Source organism: Centroberyx affinis, unplaced genomic scaffold (genome assembly GCF_046629955.1).
Source record: "Centroberyx affinis isolate AG114_WGS23_722 - 3 ecotype Tasmania unplaced genomic scaffold, CSIRO-AGI_Caff_v1 ptg001070l_1, whole genome shotgun sequence".
Taxonomy (NCBI): domain Eukaryota; kingdom Metazoa; phylum Chordata; class Actinopteri; order Beryciformes; family Berycidae; genus Centroberyx; species Centroberyx affinis.
This window is the reverse complement of record NW_027279619.1, coordinates 421,920-440,292: the sequence shown is the minus strand read 5'-3', so window position 1 is coordinate 440,292 and position 18,373 is coordinate 421,920. Positions and strand designations below refer to the sequence as shown.

The 18,373-nt window shown below is 43.7% G+C and overlaps 1 protein-coding gene across 7 annotated transcripts in view; it reads right to left on the bottom strand.

Moving 5' to 3' along the window:
• Positions 1 to 12,005: 12,005 nt before the first annotated feature.
• Positions 12,006 to 18,373, bottom strand: part of ebf2 (EBF transcription factor 2) — a 28,127-nt gene continuing 21,759 nt past the window's right edge. For 2 of the 7 annotated variants that reach the window (XM_071523138.1, XM_071523141.1), the window contains 10 exons: positions 16,891 to 16,972; positions 15,178 to 15,319; positions 14,023 to 14,153; positions 13,656 to 13,782; positions 13,424 to 13,512; positions 13,247 to 13,312; positions 12,807 to 12,981; positions 12,534 to 12,716; positions 12,218 to 12,415; positions 12,006 to 12,037 (listed from right to left, as the gene is read on the bottom strand). In XM_071523138.1, coding sequence (XP_071379239.1) covers positions 12,006 to 12,037; positions 12,218 to 12,415; positions 12,534 to 12,716; positions 12,807 to 12,981; positions 13,247 to 13,312; positions 13,424 to 13,512; positions 13,656 to 13,782; positions 14,023 to 14,153; positions 15,178 to 15,319; positions 16,891 to 16,972 — 1,225 coding nt within the window. Of the gene's footprint in view, positions 12,038 to 12,217; positions 12,416 to 12,521; positions 12,717 to 12,806; positions 12,982 to 13,246; positions 13,313 to 13,423; positions 13,513 to 13,655; positions 13,783 to 14,022; positions 14,154 to 15,177; positions 15,320 to 16,890; positions 16,973 to 18,373 lie in introns of all 7 variants that reach the window. The other 5 variants (XM_071523137.1, XM_071523139.1, XM_071523142.1 and 2 more) reach the window with 5 other exon arrangements.

The following is an 18,373-nucleotide window of genomic DNA, read 5'->3' as shown; positions in this document are numbered from 1 at the left end:
ACGGAAACAGGATGGGCTGCTGCAGAAACGGCTTGCTGAATGCAGCTGACTAGCAAGCCTCGTCTTCAAATGCCACATTCTGGATGACTTCTTAAGTGTGTGTTTACAAGCGAGAAAGACATGGGTGCTGCATCGGACTGAAAGAATTCACTCACTAATGACTCTTGGAAGTAAATGTCATTTTTACACTAATTTACTCCACAGGTGACAGGAGAGAGAACGTCTTGGGGGAATATTCTCATTTCCTGGTCTAATTTAGTCATGCTCTTCATCAGAGACAGATCACATGGGTGTACGGGTCTGGAGAATATTTCTCAAATAAACACTTCATTAAATCAGAGAAGGGCCTAATGACAGGCGCCATGATAACACATCTCTTTGCTTTGCATCAATTAGTTTCACACATCAGCAGCAGCCTTTCCTTATCTCATGTACAGATACAGCGGACTGGCCTGCTGGTTTCACCATGCTGCTCATGTGGAATCCAGCTCCACATTTCTAATAGAGGAAGTCTCTAGTGGTTGAGCTGGCAGAGGTCCACCAGCCTACAGTGAGATACAGTATGCTGTGGTGCAGGCCTGTGTCATCCTCTGCACCATCAACTGTGGCTTATAGCAGAGTTATTTTAGAAGCAGTGTTAGTCACTATCAGGCAGCCAAAATGAGATGATGGAATGGACTAAAACCCCTGCTGTATTTGTGCTACTACAGTATGGATGAACACTGCAAACCATTTGGTGATTTCAAGTGGATCAAAGGATCATAATACTGCCTTCCCTTTTAACCACGTGAAGCAGATTATGGTTGGTCGTCACAGAAGATCAATTGGAAAGGCATGGAACATTGAGCAGCGAGGAATAGAGGTCAGATAGCTCCCTCTATTGTTACATATGGGTACTGCAACAAAGAGGGACAGGGACATTCAATACTTGGGTCTACCATCAAACATCAACAAGGTCTTGGTAATAACCCACTTTTGTGATTTGTTCGTTTGTGAGCCTAAACAAACAGATGTAATGGTACAATTTAAATCGACAGACTAACAGCCACCATCAGTGAAAATGTCTTACAGCACAAAGACAACAGGACTGCCGGTATGGAGACAACAAGTGTGGCAGAGTCAGAAGTAATCCATCTCTCTGATTGCTCCATGGTTCATAGCGCCCCCTGTGGGCACTTGTAGTGTTGTCAGTGAGTGTACACTCACAGCACGGCTCAACACTGCACTGCACCACACAGCCAACTCGCAGCACCACCACAGGACAGCACAGCTTAGAGCTGCTCTAAGAAGGCAACACACTGCACAGAAATAATACATGTGCTCAAATGAGTAGGCTATAACTAATGCTCTGTGAGGATGAACACGGACCTCTGTATTTAAGGCACGGTATTCAAGCGAAGCACCAAACAAAGCAGGGTAATCTGTCACAACAATTTGCAATGTCAAGTTCAGTCTGCCGAGCTTTTGCCTACCTCAGCTTTAACTGGAATATTTTACTATTTTACTATTTTATTTTACTACAGTTCAAAATGTAAATGTAATCTCTTTAGGTGACAAGCTGGTCCACGTCTTTCCATTTAGAGTCTGATGAACATTTAGCCACCATCCTTCCCCTGTTGACATTTGGCTAGTGTAACATGACAGAGGATAAAGCAGCTGAGTTCAGAGAATCTGAGAGACTCCTTTAGTGAGACTTTCTCTCTCGCTCTCTCTCTATGCTGGCACTGTACCAGAAGAGACAGTACTGATTGGGAATGCCATATGGCAGGTAACAAACCAAGGGCAGGCTTCATGTCCACTCTCTCCCGTGGCCCAGGCACCCTGCCACCTCATCTAAAGGGCTCATCTGATCTGGCACTGTACTCTAGGGAAGTATGTAGACCAGAGCCCAGTGTGAATACGCCATAGCATATTACTGACACTACACCATCACTAGCCCACTGGTGTGAGCAGCAGGTCAGAGTATTTTCATAACCACAGAGTCAGCAGTGAATATCATCCAGTCGCACCAAGTGGGAATGACAATGGCCTTAGGCAGATTGACAATCACTATTGTTGTGTATGGTGGCTCTGTCAAACTGTAGCACAGTAGTGTGTAGGCTAAAACTACTTTGTTTTCAATTGGCTATTGAAAGAGGGGTTGCCTTGTGAATATAAAAATTGCATAATTGCCTTCATCTTTCTTACTGAGGGCCATTTCAATAGAGAACAATGATGGAATCTGATCATATTTGGACAATTTCTCGATCAAAGCAACAAAAATAACTCAGAAAAATCCCTTGTTTTTGTAGTGTTTAGGTAAGTCTCTGACAATGAATAAAAGAAGCTGCCATCTGTTAAGTGTGAAGAACAATAATAAGAAATGCAGAGGAATTGTCACAGAGAAAAAAGCCAAAGCTCGGCTTCCCCAAAGTAGTTAGATGGGAGAATAGTGGCATTGTTTAGTCTCTCATGCTCTTTTATCAACAAACTCCAGTAAGCGATTAATAACCCCTGGAGACCAGTACTACAAAGAGGAAAAAAGTTCAGAGAAGCAACTGTGTATGGTATAAAACATCTTACTTCTTTTCTGGTTCACTGATCAGAGCCTTTTCTACACTACCTGGCCAATGAATGAACACCGAGAAGATGAAGATGAAGGACAACTGAGTGAAATAACAAGCAAGGGGAAGATATGTGAGGACAAATAAACCTCCGATACCTGCTGAGAGACATTTATCTAGTTCACTCCTGCCATCTAGTGGTCTCATGGTGCACATGGATTTGAACACTACAAAGCTGTGTAGATAGTCAGACACTCTCTAATTGACAGTTGACTGATAAGCATGCTTCTTCTCCCCAAGTTACACCAACAAATGCAGTGTGATCAATGTGTAGCATTGTTTAATGCACAATTGTCTTTCCCCATCGTCTTTTGTCTTTTTTGTCAGTGGTCTGGTACCGGCGTCAGAGCAAAAGAGCAAAAAATGTTGTGGGTCTTAGCCTCAGGACCCCAGGGGCTCGTGAAAGGCTTCTGCGGTTGGCCACAAGATGATCGATGGAATGTGAAAAAAATTCATTTCTAATATAAGTTTATTATCGTGTCTTTTATATTGATATATGCCTTTTTCCTGTGAAGTAATCAATATTATGGAACATCTAGGCTTCTTCCAATAACTAATCAAGTAAAGTAGCCTGAGATGCGAAAATAAAAAACCTAATTTAGTGTCAAAATTGACCGTCCCATGTGTTTACACTTGCAGAAGGGGGTTGCGAGCCAAAAAGGTTGAGAACCATTGCCTTAAAGGCCAGATAACCAGTGATACTGCCAACAGTTTCAGTTATTGTTGAAATTGTTAAATTATAAATCAAAGATTTAAATGCAATTTGACGCAAAATTTGACGCAATTAGGACAGTAGCGGTCATGTTATTGGGCTTGTAGAGTGCTGCAATTACTGCATGCTGTGAAGTTTAACATTAATATTGCAAACATCCAGTGTTTGGCACAGGCACTACAGCTAAACCTCCCTGACTGAACTGCAAGGGGCGTGAGAATGATTTGAGGATGGAGGAATTTTGTGTGGGGGTTGAAAAGAGGACAGGGTTTGTGTGAGGTAGAGATAAATGATTTACTACCTCAGTTGGCACACAGGGAGGAGGGGAGACGATGCCAAAGCCCTGGGAGTACGTCCAATAAGGGCGCAAGATCGTTACAGGTGTCAGATTGACAGTTGTGTGTGTATGTGGCAGGGTTGGTGCTAATTCACTTTCAATCTAATCAATTGAGGTGGTGGAATTTCTGAAATCCACAGTTGTATTTTTTTCTTTAATAGGTTCATACATCCTATCTTGAATGAACTTATTGAATTGCAGATTTTCTTTACATTTTGAATGCACTGAATTGAAGTGACCTGACCCCAACCCTGCTGTGTGCATGTAGGTGAGGTCAGAGTCAGACCGGGTGAGGAAAAAAGCTAAGATATCAGATGGAAAGAGTGAAGGGAGACTTAGCAAAAGAGGGAGAATTAAGAGAAGAAAGGAAATGGAACAGGAAAAGGAGTGGGGAGGAGGCCGGAGGCCGGTGCCACTCGGAGGTCCTGTAAGGTTGAGACGCGTCCCCCAGAGTCCCATTCCCTTCCCCACCTCCTCCCTTCTGCCATTCCTCATCTCCTCTCGTCCCCTGTCTCTTTTCCTCTGTGTATTTTTCTTTCATAGATTCCTCTTACATAGCTTCCTCTTACCCCTTCATTACAAGAATTATTCCATCCTCCCCTCCACTCCATCCATCTTTTCCCCACAGGTGGCCAACCCACACCCAAAACACCCTTCCATACCTTCTCGCTATGTGGTCAGAGCTGCCATGTCCCACCTTGGACAAATATCCCATTAGTACTAGAATAAATGCTGGATACTTGTTAGCACAAATCTACCACTGCGGCAAATGTCAGAAATATCCCTCAAACTCTACTCCAACCAATTACATTTAACCCAAATACAAGAACATCTGGTGATATTGTGTCAAACCCTGGAACCAGTATACCCTCTGTGGCCTGTTAGAGTAATTACTGGTTATTTTTTACAAAGTGTAACTGGAGCCCAAACAGACAGTGACTCCCCTCCTGACACCCGGAGAGTCCTCACTTTGTCCCCAATCTGTTCCTTTAGATGTACAGCCCGCCTCCTTCCACCTGTCTCCTTTTCTTCCTTTCTAATCAGGCGTCCCTGCCAATCAATTGGATCGCCATGACAACATTTCCCACTACGCCCCCCTACAAACACAGCCTCCCACCCCTGCACCCCCCATAAACAAAAACAACAAAAAAAAAAGCTGAATTCCGACAGCTCAGGATTGATGAGGGGGAGTCCTGTCAAAGGCCAGAGATTAGATTAGGACTGGAACACACACACACACACACACACACACACACACACACATACATACATACACACACACACACACACACACAGAGGGAGAGAGCCACAGCACAGCTCAGAGGCAGCAGGTGCTCTTGGTTAAACCTTAATTACATGATCTCTGATTTCTCTAATTGATATGGTAATGACTATGTAATTAATGCAAAAGCAGAAATACCACCAGCTCTCTTAATGAATGGATTTATTTGATTAGATATCCTCCTGCATATTTATGCATGTTGGTATACAGAGGACAGCAAGAGAGATAAAATGGTTGTTTGTGATTGTTGTCACAGTGTTGCTACCACAGGGATGCAATGACTATGCTGCTAGACATGACAGAATTTAACACACACGCACATGCACACGCAAACACACACACACACAAACACACACACACACACTCTAATGCAGCAGCATGCAAAGAACCATAGTGAGCAAAGTAACTGAAGAAATAGACTCACTGCTTTCTATTGAGTAAATGATTCTAGTAAAGACCACTAGAGGAGTTATGGGATGAGACAAATGAAGCTCTGCTGTTTTGCAGGTAGGTGGCAGTCTGGGGCTGCGTCACACAGGAGACACAGTTTACATGAATGAAGATGATGGTTATGATGAGCACTGGGCTGCTGCTGCTGCACCCTCTGTAATTTTCAAATCAATACACAAGTGCTAGTTAACTTTAGTGTCAGTTTGAAAGGTATAAGTTTGAAAGGTATTTATATAAGGGCATTTGGTTTGAAGACAACTCACATCTGCTTAGAGCTGCTGTAATAAGCTTTAATACCCACGCCCCGTGCACAACACACACACACACTCTCTCACACACACACACACACACACACACAGAGCTATAACTTACTGAATATACTTCATCATTGGCAAAGGGTCAACAGTGACAACTAGATTCTGACCCAACTGCAATTACTCTCTGCCTCTGCGAACCTCTGAGCCTTGACGGCAGGGAGAAGGGCGGATTCTAGCATGACTAAGTCACCTTTTGGGGAAGAGAAATCATTTGTCCTGCGTACACCAGTCTTTCCCCCACTGCTCGCTGACTCTAATATATGTCTCTCCCCTCCTCTCTCCCCTTCTCCTGCTCGACTGGAGGGATGTTTCCTGGGGAGCCAAGTGAAACCACATGTTGGCCCTGACCAGGTGTGAAGAGGAGAGACCCCAGGCTCCTCCATCTTCCTCTGACCGCTCTCCTCCTCAGCCACCACACACACACCACACCACCCAGCACACTGCTCTGACAGCAGACCTCCTACTTGTCTTGACACTACTTGTCTGTCCTATTCAGTCCAGGTTTGCAAAAGAGAGAACAAAGGTCTAAAACTGAATGAATGAGTGACAGTCAACATAGGCTGGAGAGCAGTAGAATAATGGTTTCACAATGACAAGATAAGCGAGGGATTTTTGTGGTTAAATCAATGAACTAATATAAGGATCTCTCAGAAAATCAGCTATTCCTCATATTGGTCATATCAGTTTTTCCCCTATGAGGTGTTTTGTGTTCATGTTTTTGATAAGAGCTTTGACTCAAAGATCAATAGCACATCACTCACATCTGACAAGGATTGCTGTTTCTCTCTAAAGAGGAAGCCCATTGAGAGGCCACTCATTTCCCCACTTTTGGGAGGAAGGGGGGATTTCCTCCTCACTGGCCAGGGCACTCTGCAAAATGTCCATCCTAAGTAATTTAAATGAGTAGCCTACTGAGTCTAATTTGACTTATCTCCAAACTAGATTTGTCTCAATAGTTTTCTAGAATCAAGTGACAATGTCTTGGCATTAGGCAGATCACACCACTAGTGACAAGATAAATTAGTGCCACTTTATTCAATAAATCGTAATTTGTATATATACTGTAAGTATAGTTAGTTATTTCAGCACATTGTCATTTTTTTCCACAAGTTTTAAGGAGTAGCTATAGGATTAAATCACTTGAGATGGACATGTTTGCAGTGTAGCTGCCTTGGGTGCTGCTTCAAGGCTACAATCTAGGGATAGAGCTAATTAGGCCATATCAATCAAAAGGATTATAATGTACAAAAACTTCCACGATGCTTGGCTCTGGATATTCTGCATACACCCTTTAAAACCCGACTACTTCCACAAAGCACGCCATTGTTTTGTTGAACGGCACGCTCCACGTGCTTTCTTGCAGAGACAGGCAGGAGAAAAGCTAATACCATTAATGAACGGTGGAGCGTAGTTGGTTAACTAACTTACCTCTGAATAATGTGTTTCTTACGGGGCCACTTGGGCCACGGTTGATGGATGGCCTTACAGAAGCCGGGTCAATTAGCCGGGCTGGGTTTCCCTGCATGTCGGCTGCAGACAGCACTAGGAGAGATCCCACCTCTGTCACCCGGCCTGGCTGTAATTAATCACCAGTGTGGGGCCTTCTCACCTTGGACCGCCGTACGCAAAACAGCCAATACGCGCATTTCGGCCGAATTACATCCCCACTCCTTTAATCTTGCTAATTGTCAATATTATACCCAGAGGAGGAAAAAAAGAGATCATGACATAAAAAGTGTTCCCTACGACAAAGAACTATAATAGGCTAATCCTATAATAGGCCTACATTTTAGAGGGATAGGCCTATTATGCAAATGGCCTAACACTGCAGAACTGAACTATTATAGGAATATTACAGGGAAACCGTAGGAGATAAAAATACCATAAGGTATGATTAGGTCACTATAAATTGCCAGTTGAGTACCACAGACACACTATAAGTCCCCATAGGAATATTATAGGAATATTATAGTGATTTATCGTTAGGGAAGGTGTATTTGTTCGCATTTGTTCAACAGACCACAATTAACAGATGTATAGCTAATTTAGATATGGCTAGTTAATTAGTTAAATTAACGTACCTAATTAAAAACATAAATAAATAAAAGATGGATGCATATATTTATCTGTCACATTACAACTGAGCAGGTAAGTTGTCTGTAATTTTTTGTAGTATGGAAAGTATAGGTCTACAGCTCAAGAAAGGTAGACTGGGCTCTCAGGATGGTCTTGTGAAGTGCGGGCATCATAGGAAACAACAGCATACTTTATGACTTATAATGTATTTCTGAGTGCTTCATCCTGGCTTCACCTCACCTCATATTACTATGCATCTCTCTGTCTGTCTCCCTCTCTCTCTCTCTCTCTCTCTCTCTCTCTCTCTCTCTCTCTCTCTCTCTCTCTCTCTCTCTCTCTCTCTCTCTCTCTCTCTCTCTCTCTCTCTCTCTCTCGCACACACGCACGCACGCACACACACCACAGATTGAGAGGCAGGGACAGAGACGTCACTCTGTGTTCGCAGAACATACTTCTGTGGTGTGGACAAAAGCAGCAGGCTGACAGATGAGGTTTGTGTCTGGGGGCAGGGGAGCTATTTGTTGCCACTGCTGTGGTGTGTGTGTGTGTGTGTGTGTGTGCGTGTGTGTGTGCGTGTGCATGTGTGCTTGTGTGCGTGTGTTGTGTTTATACTTATGTGCATGCATGCATGTCTGAGTGTGTGTGTTATAGAGAGTGTGTGTGTTTGCACGTGTGTGTGCAGTGCACCTACACGCGCATGTGTGTGTGTGTGTGTGTGTGCGTGTGTTTGTGTGTGTGTATTTTGTTGGGGGGTGGTCTCATGGGGCAGCTCTGTGTCTGTCCCATCTGCCACCCCACTCTACTGACACCCAAGGGAATGGCAGAAGGGGTGGGGGATTCATTTTGGAAAAAGGAATCGGGGTCCAGCGGTCTAATGGGCAACAATACAGGGTTTACTGACTGGCCAAAGGCAGAAGACAGTGGTTGGGTGTGTGGAAGCCAATCTACCAATCTATTTGACAAAACAGTAGGCTTCCCCTGTCAAGCTCTGCCTCAGACTGCCTAATAAGCCAAGCACTCCCCTGAAATTATGCCTCAAATGAGAAAGGGGTGCACCATATTAGACACACACACACACTCAGACACACACACACACACACACACACACACACACACACAGACGTTACATACACCCGGGGCTAATGTCAGCCTAATGCATGGCCATGCTGTGGCCGGAGGGCTAATTGGGTATATAAACACAAACACATCCCTTGAGAGGGAAGAGGGGAAGGGTGTATTTTGTGCTATATGCTCCTTCTGTTGTAGGGAGTACAATACACTGCTATAACTTAAATATGGGAGATCATCAGTAGTTTAGCAGTTTAGCAGTGTTGATAATGAAATATGACATGGTTTTTGCTCTCGTACGCCCAGAGGCAGCTGTGATGTAGATGCTCTTTTGAAGCTGTGTGTACTGTACGATGCGAAATGGCTTGGTGGCAGGTGGTATCGCATCCTCTCTTTATCCAAAGTGTGATCAGAAGACAGTAAATGGCGCCGCTGATGCTGCAGCCAAAACAACAGCAACAACAAAACAGTCATGTGGAAGAGGAGCATATGGCTCCTGCACCACTGGGCAGAAGGAGCACTCAGTAAGATGAATGCTGAGGTGCTGGCAACAAAGCTGACTTTAACTTGTCAAATTAGCAGCATATCAGAAGAAAGAGAGGGAGAGAGAGTGTGAGAGAGAGAGAGAAAGAGAGAGAGAGAGTGTGTGTGTGAGAGAGAAAGAGAGAAAGAAGCAGCAGCCTAAGCTTTTTTGACAAGTGCCACTTGATGGTGACAAAGACAACACAAAGAGAAGCAGTGACTTGCTGCTGAGGCCAGCTCATTGAGCTTGTCAGCCTTTTGAAGTCCACACCTCTCTCGCTCCATCATTGAGAATAGTTGCTGGTACATTCTTTGTCCATACATGCAGCATACAGCCACACACAGACATGCATCCACTGGGTGCTACCCCGCCCCCTCACTGCTTTGAGCGCTGTGTTAATGAAACAGTTGCTGTTTCCTGGCATAACATTAATTACCCGATCAAAAAAGAGTGGGTAATTAACTGCCCTTCTTTACCAGTGCTAATTACATTAGCAGAGAAGGGCCATTACAGGGGAGCGAGAGAAAGGAGAGGAAGAAAGAAGGGATGAAGGGGTTCAAAACAAAGACCGAAAGAAAAAAAAGGAATAGTAGCGCACGTGCCTATGTATGTGTTTTAAAAGAGAGGGAGAGAGAGAGAAGGAGGGCACGTTGGAGGGAGACTCGTGGTTCTCACTGGGGCCCCCAGAGGCTTGGTCCTCAGAGGAAAGGAGGTTTACTGGAGAGGAGAGAGATGGAGGGGGGGGTTGTTTATCTTGACATGCTCTACTCAGTCTTTAACGCTCGCATCACAATTAAGATGCTGCGGCTCATCAGCTATGTATACAAAACAGTGTAGCAAGCTGCACAAGCACACAGGTGATGGGCACAGTCAAAAATAGATCTAGCACAGTCCTGAGACTTAGAGCCATGTAGGAAAATCCCAATGTCCAGGGAATTTGAAAGGATAATACAGCAAGTATGAAAATGATTGTGCTTACTGTGTTTAATTCTGTTCCTGCAGGTTAACACACATGTAGAAAGAAACCAAGACAATTCACTATTTTATGGTATGTAGCTTATGGAACAAAAACAACTAAAACTAAAAAAAAAAACAGCATTAGTGACTTTTTGCTTATTTGTTTTATTTGGAGCACAAAATATAATTACACCTTGAGATATACAAATCACATTTGCAACATTTTTTGTACCGTTTCAAAGAAAGATGGCTTCAAAAAACATATTACAATTGCTAATAATTTTTAAATAAATAAAATCAACAAAACTCTAAAAACAACTTTTCAAATGATGTCATCTACTCCTTATGTTCTTTGTTTTCGTATCCTGAGAATGAAGTTTGTATTGTGTTGTGTTGTGACTAAAATCAATGAGTAAGAACACAATTATATGGGTTTATGAACACCCAATATGTCCCTTTCCTTTCTATTGAGCAGTTTGTGCTTTCTAGTTTATTTACTGTACTGCATAGTGACCAGAAACTTATACTGGGTTGAAACATTTAAAATTAAACAATAAAATATTTATCTCATAATCATATACCTTCAAATTTGCACTGTGGAATGAAATAATATCAGGGCATTGGTGTCAAAAAGCATGCATTAAAAATGATAAGGATAAGGCTAACTAAATTTTTTCCTTTATAGAAGGACATTCACTTTCTTTAATTGTGGGCATAACATTAACAATTTGTTATGCAAGAATCTGCAAAAGTTTTATTCCACATAAATGTGTTATGGTTTACTTTACTCTCTCTAAAAAATCCATCACATTTGATCAATTAGCAATTATAATGGAAATGTAGAGATAACTTTATTTCAATGACAGTTGAAAAAAGGACCACTTTATAAAAACACGTTTATATTATTCCCTAAACTAACTATAATAAGTTAAATTGCTTGTTCTTAAATAAATCAATATATGAATTCCTTTAGTAATAACCCTTGGGACAAAGAGTTTTCCCTTGTAAAACCTTAGCGATCAGAACAAAAAATAAAGGGTCTATGTTTCTGGAATGTAAATTGTCTTCAAAAAGTCTACTACAAAAAAACCTCTCGCTAACTCACAGACAATGTACACACATGCCATTAACGGTGTCCATACACAAATAGCACCCTGCTTTTTAGAGCTTCAACATAATATCAGAGTTGTCCGTCATCCAACAAGGTTCAGTGCTCTCACAACGAATCCTGTACGTCTCTAGCCAAGATTTTGGGCAGGTGTTGGAAGAATCGAATACTGCATGTGATAGTAGGCCAGAGGTAATTACGGATGCTTTTGAAGCTTGTGGCGAGATTAGGACCTATTTCCCTCGGTTTCCTTTCAAAATGCAGACACCTCATGAAGCACCCAACAGTTTGGTCCAGTCTGGTGCTGTTAGCTACGGAGCATTTTCTGTCTGTAGCTGTTGTGGGTGAAGTAATCTCCTCTGCCTCTGAAGTGGATGGCTGGTCTTTGGACATTTCATACCCCGTCCCTTTCATCCAGCTGGATGAAAAATGGACTAACAAATGGCGGGGGGGCTCAGGGAGGATAGTTATATGTGGTTGCTAGATCAATTTTCCATTCTCCCTGCCCTCTTAGTGCCAAGAGAGGGGTTAAGTGAAGCAGTGGTCTGGGGTAGATTGGGGCGGGTGCTTTGCTACATCGGGGGAACAACCAGGCCCGCCATTGCTGGAGAGAAAAAGAATATACAAATTCTATGATTCTAGTCAATCAGCCTATCTTGCATTATTGTACATCCAGCCATTCGCTTTGTCATGTTCAGTCAAGCTTTTGTGAGTTTAGCACAAGAGGGTTAGACTGCATTCGTAAGTTCAGAGAGGGGGGTCAGATAGTGAGTTGGATGGCTACCTCTGAAGCTGTTCCCCCCTGAGGCGGGGCAGGCAGGGGAGGGGGAGCCCTGGGGCCTGAGGACGGGAGCAAAAGCACTCTTCTGTTTGGCAGCAGACGGGAAGGAGGAGAAAGGCAAGAGAGATGACGAAGAGCTGGAGCCTCCTGGTATAGTGGGGCTAGAGGGCATTACTGTGGAATAAAAGGCAACAATCATTACTTCAACAATCTGACAGACTCAGAAATGTGAGGCTGGTTATTTGTTGGCTTAAAATACAAGTAATGTCAACAACACCATGTGAATTTAAAGAGGATGAGAAAGCACTGAAGCTCTTACCGTAGGGAGAGCCTGTGGGGGAGGCACTGCTGAAACCAGGAGACCCAGGTACTCCCAGGCTGGTCATGGGCACTGTCCCGTACCCTCCAGTCATCCCCCCACTGCCCCCGTAGCTCGACTGCTGAGGGGTGGAGGCAGAGGGGTAACCCCTTGGGGACAAACTGCTGGAGTTACGAATGTAACCTAGAGAAAGAGAAAGACTGTGGGTCAGATATGACAGCCGATAGGGGCAAATACTGAAGTAGTGCGTGTTTTATGACTCATTCTCCTCACCCTGGCTGCTCTGTCCCGGCTCCCCAATGCTGACGCCAAGCTGAGAAGGGTAGGAGCCCAGGCCCATGACACTGCCGTGGGCCGGTGAGCTGGGCAGCGCCTGCAGCTGACTGTGAGGACGGGGGACACTGTAGAGGGCCTCGGCAATGTCAGCCGCACGTTTCAGCAACATGTCCTACAGGAGAGACAACACAGTGATTAGCAATGGCTCAGTCTCATAAATACACACAGGCTATATCAACTTTTACATATGTGGCCCTCTCTACTGTCCACAGACTGTAAAATGGAAAAGCATTCATAAATATGTCAAGCAAACAGGCATACAGAGAGTGAGGTAGCTGTACCCCTTAAATGCCTGGATGTCCCACGTGTAGCTATAGAGCTGTCATTTTAGTATATTAAAGTATTTGGGATATAGTGCCAGAAATGCTGGTGCTTACCTGATTACTGTGTGGGTTTCCATACAGGGCCTCCACCAGATCAGCTGCTCTCTTCAACAGCATCTCCTACAAAGACAAGAACTCGAGTTACACTATCACCTTAATGGGAGAGTAGCACAATTCCTTGAAGAATCATCATGTAGGTGGTGTGATCTTTTATAAAGGAGTCTCTCCCACCTTGGCTAGTTTGTCCGGGTCTCCAGGATGTCGAGGAATGACCTTCTGAAGACGCTGGAAACCATAGTCTATGGTTGGCTCATTCAGGGCTAAAATAAAATACAAACCACACATACAGTACATCAAATCCGGGTCATAGGTCATCTAAAGCCCATACACAAAACCCATAACCTCTGGATAACTTCGGTGTTACTGTGAGGTCTAGAAAAAGTGCATGATGTTCTCCGCTCACCTGTGTAGATGAAGCGTCCAGGCGCTCCCTTGCAGAATTGTTTGGATTTGTAGGACAGTGTGACCTCCACGACCCCAGGGATATGGCGAGGAGGTGTCTGGACACGGATAGCGTGGGGCGTGATCAACTGAGGGAACAGGACAGAGGTTGTGTTACTAAACAACAACATATGATTCCCCCCACACACCCAACAGACATCCTACGCTATTATGTGGGCTAAAATAACACTGTGGGAAGATAAATATATAGTAGACAGCTCATAAATCATCTCAATAACGAGACAAGCCATATGCTATATATATATCATTTCACAGTATGCTTTAATCCGTGCCAGTCATTAGTGAAATGTTTTGAAGAGAATCCCTACCTCGCTCCACACCAGCATGCTGCCAAACACCACCTGCAGCCCGTCAAAGAAGTTCTCCCCAATGACGATGACCATGGCCCCTCCAGTGGTCCAGCCCTCACTGGGGCTGATGGCTTTGATACAGGGGGTAGCTGGACAGGGAAACATAGCAAGGTTAACTCCTAGACTTTCAATACAGCATGCACTGTCATTCAAAAAAGAGAGGATAGAGTGCTTCTACTGGGTTTCTGTCTGTGGAGGCATTTGCAGAAGATGCTCTTTGGTCTGTGTTAGGCACTGTACAGGCAAAAATTTTAAAAAGCTGTTTTTTTTTATGGCTAGTTCAAAAGAATATTTTAAAAACAACTCTGGCGCGTTTCGGCCATGCTATGGCCTTCATCAGGGAGTATCACACCAAACTGCATGAAGAACAATAAGGGAAGGTCCATTTCAAATGTAGGTCACATGACTGAAAACAATGCCAAGCATGTACAACAATGAAAAAATCTCTGGTAAAATACAGGATATATAGACACAGCCAAAACAAGAAACATCCCCTAACCCATGCATCATGTTGTAGTACAACACCATAACAGATGTATTGTGTGTTTTCCTATTCTGTGACTTGTTGACCTACATTTGAAATGGACCTTCCCCTATCCACCATCTTGCTCTTCATGCATTCCTGTGAGCACAATAACTCAAGAACAATACATGATAGAAACTTCATACTTACACCACAGATTCCCCCTATAGAGTAGATGACCTGATTAGATTTTGGAGTACCTTGCTGCATAAATTTGCATATTAATGAGGAAAAACTGGTTATTTTGAAACTGCTATAACTCCTTAATGCTTTAAGATACAGAGATCATATTAATACCGCCCATGTGTTATGTGAAGACAAGTATGTTGACATAGAAATATTTGCTAATTAATGCTTTAATTAACTTAATTAATGACCTCAGTAGCATAACTGGCTGTGTTTAATATATCATGGTGATTATGGTGGGACACGCGGCAGCTCAACTGCCTATTGTTAAAATTTTTGCCTGAAGAGTGCCATGGAACAGCATGTACTATATTTCTGAATGTAGATGAGGAAGACAAGTAATAAGACAGATAGTAAGATAGCTGGTGCATGATGCTCAGTGTAGTTGTTGGTTAGTGCCTTACCATATTCCATAGCATTCTCTACTGACTCGCCTGGCTCCAGTCTGCGGGCTCTCCGACCGTGTTTTGAGTTGTTGTGGACAAACATGTTGTCGGACACCGCTAGGACATGGCCGTCTACACTCACAGTGCTGGACAAGACCACCTGAAAGAGAGGAAAGAGCCAGGGAAGAGAGGGAGGGAAAGATACATGAGTGTCTGTGCATGGCTTGGACAGCAGGCTGTGAGTCCCAGTCTCCGGTTACAACAGCAAAATCCCTCGGCAACAATCTGTTTCAGCATACAGGTGATAGTAATATTTCTCAATAGGTAAAACGATGTCCCTGGGATCTTCATCATATGTCTACACTCCGGTGATGACACTCCTCATACACCCCTTCCCTCCTCCATCAAGTCTCCATATGGCCTCTCTGCTGCTGCGAGCTCTTGCTCAGCTTTTTGATTCATATAGCATACAGCGGGCCGATCGTTGTCTCCTCCTGATCCCTCAATGACACCAAACATATGGACCGAATCTCCCATTTTAACTGGCCGTTAAAGTAGTGGATGATATATAGTGGCCCTAATTTGATTTTCTGGCCACAGCATGTGTGTGTCCCTTCCTACATCTGCCTCCTGTGGATGACATGCATACAATATATGAGAGTGCGCTTGTAGCTTTTTCTCTTTGGATATTTATGAGTGTTAGTGCGTCAGTATTTCTGTAGGTGTTAATGATTTTGAATGTGTTTTTATGAACATGTTTGACGCTTAGAGGAGATGGGTCGATTACAAAGATTTCATTTTTAATGAAACGGTAATCCCTAAACATGTCACAATATGCATTTTAGAAAACCAGACAGCAAAGATAAAACCAACACTCGCTTCAAATAAACACATGGCAGTAATTTCCTAGGTGCAGAAAGACAGAGAAGGAGCCAAAGGAAGAAAAAGAGAAAAACGCATATGTGCTATAGGTGGTGGAATGGGAGAGGAATCTAAGGGAAAATAACTGTAAATTATCGATCAAGCAGCAGCAGACTCCTGTCCGGCTCTGATCGCCTTTTAACCCAGAGACGAGGGTCGTGCAGCGCCTGTGTGCTCATAACTTCTCAGCGTGTGTCACAATGCAGGAGTTAAAACAAACATGGTGGAAGACAGGGGGAGCAAGAAGAAGGGAAAGGGAGAGGGTTAGATGGGAGAGGGAGAGAATGCCAGACAGGGGCCGCTGGTGCTGAAAGACAGCAGAGGAAGTGAGGCGGGAGTGTCCCCTGTGACCACTTCCTGGGTCACGGAGCATGACCTCCTCCATCTGGAGCCAATCACTCAATTTTTGACAACTTCCTGAAACACCTCAACCTATTTCCTGCCCGTCTCCCCCCGCGTCTCTCCCACATATCTAACCCCTTTCGTTTCTCTTTCCATCTCTCTGTCTCCTTATTGATTTTTAACTTTCACCTTTAACTCTCTGCGCTATATCTTCCATTGGAAATACCCTTGCAGAGCCTCAGACTGCTGTAAGAGTAAATGTGGTATCAACTGTACTTGGACCAGAAAATAGCCACTTTCTTACAATGGAGGGGCAAAAAGGTGTTATGTTTTACATAACTGTGAAATCTTTTGGTTTTTATCATTTATTCACATATTCAGTCCCATAAATTATCTCCTTCTCTCTCTCCCCTTACACACAAGCACACATGCACCTCGCACAAATGCATTTCTCTGTCTTATCCATACCTGAAATCGCCTCATGTCCCTTGGGTTCCCTGCTGTCTTCAGACAATTCTGGTTACACTTCAGGAAAAACTTCAAGAAAAACCTGCAAAGGTAAATAAGAGGACACACATTTGTACATCAACAACTAAGATATCACATGAAAGAATTGTGTATGGCTATTTGCTGCCCAGCAATACAGAATCACTAATCAAAGGAGACATTAATTATTTTTCTGAGACAGGGCTTGTGGGTGGTGTGTGTGTGCGTGTGTGTGTGCACGCTTGTAAGCGCGTGCATGTATATGATTGCAGCTCCGACATCAATCACAGCTGTTTAGTTTAGTATTAGAGTCAATGTTATTACACTTTAAATCAAGTGATGAGAATTTGAAGTGTAGTCCAGTGAAAAGCGCTGCTGTGTTTCAAAGTAAACTAGAGACAGTGATGTATGCCAGGAGACTCTGGGGACCATGGTATCCCGCAATGCCGTATTTGAACCCCCACATGGGAATGGTGAGGGAAACGAAGTAGAGACAACTACAGAGAAAGTGAAATGAGGAGGTGGAAAGAGGAAGCTAGTGATAGAGGGAGAGTGCTGGTATGGACATGAATTTTTGTTTTCAAGTGTATGTGTCTCATTATGTATGTGAGTTTACTTTTGAGTGTGATAGACTGTGGAGACAGAAAGACAGAGAGGGAGGGAGAGAGAGAGAGAGAGAGGGGTGCTGATAGCCTCTGCTACACCAAAGAAAACCTGAGAGAGAGGTGGAATAAATAGGAGAGAAAGGGAGACTATGGAGAGAGACTCCAAATCCCAGGTGTACACAGTTCGGCAACACAGCCCGCTGCCATGGCAACACAGCTCTGCCGCAATCCCAAAGTCCCCATGCTGAGAGGCAAAGACAGCGATGGGAAAGAGAAGGCAACAACAAGAACACATTCCATCACAGAAATAGAGAGGGGGTGAGCAGAGGAAGGAGACACTAGAAAGAGACTTGGCAAGGTGGGGACCAGGAAAGTATATAAAGAGGGCAGGTGCAGATGAGGCTGGGAGGATGTAGACAAATCTCAGGGAGAACAGAAATTAAACAGACGATGTTTGTGAAAAAAACACAAAAGAAAAATAGACCTGGAAATGATGTGGAGTTGTGATGTAATTATGGCAATTGCAAATATATTGCCTAAAACCAGATGTCCATTCCACTGACAGAGAGTGCAACTCTGCCTTGCAATTGAAAAACACACCCATTAATGTTCCAATTAAACAAACAACAACAGTGCAGAAGAAAAATGCTACGGAGGGAGGCAGCGGTTTGGAGCTAGATGGGTAGCTCCAATCCCACCCACATTGTGCTCTCTGCAAATATAAGTCATCTTAATGGAGAGATGTTGTTTGGAGAGGAACTTCATATTGGCCCCACAGCCCTGAACCCTCCCATTGAATACTAATCTCTCCCTCACTCTGTCAGCCTTTTACTCGCTCTTCTTCCATCACTCCCTCCAGC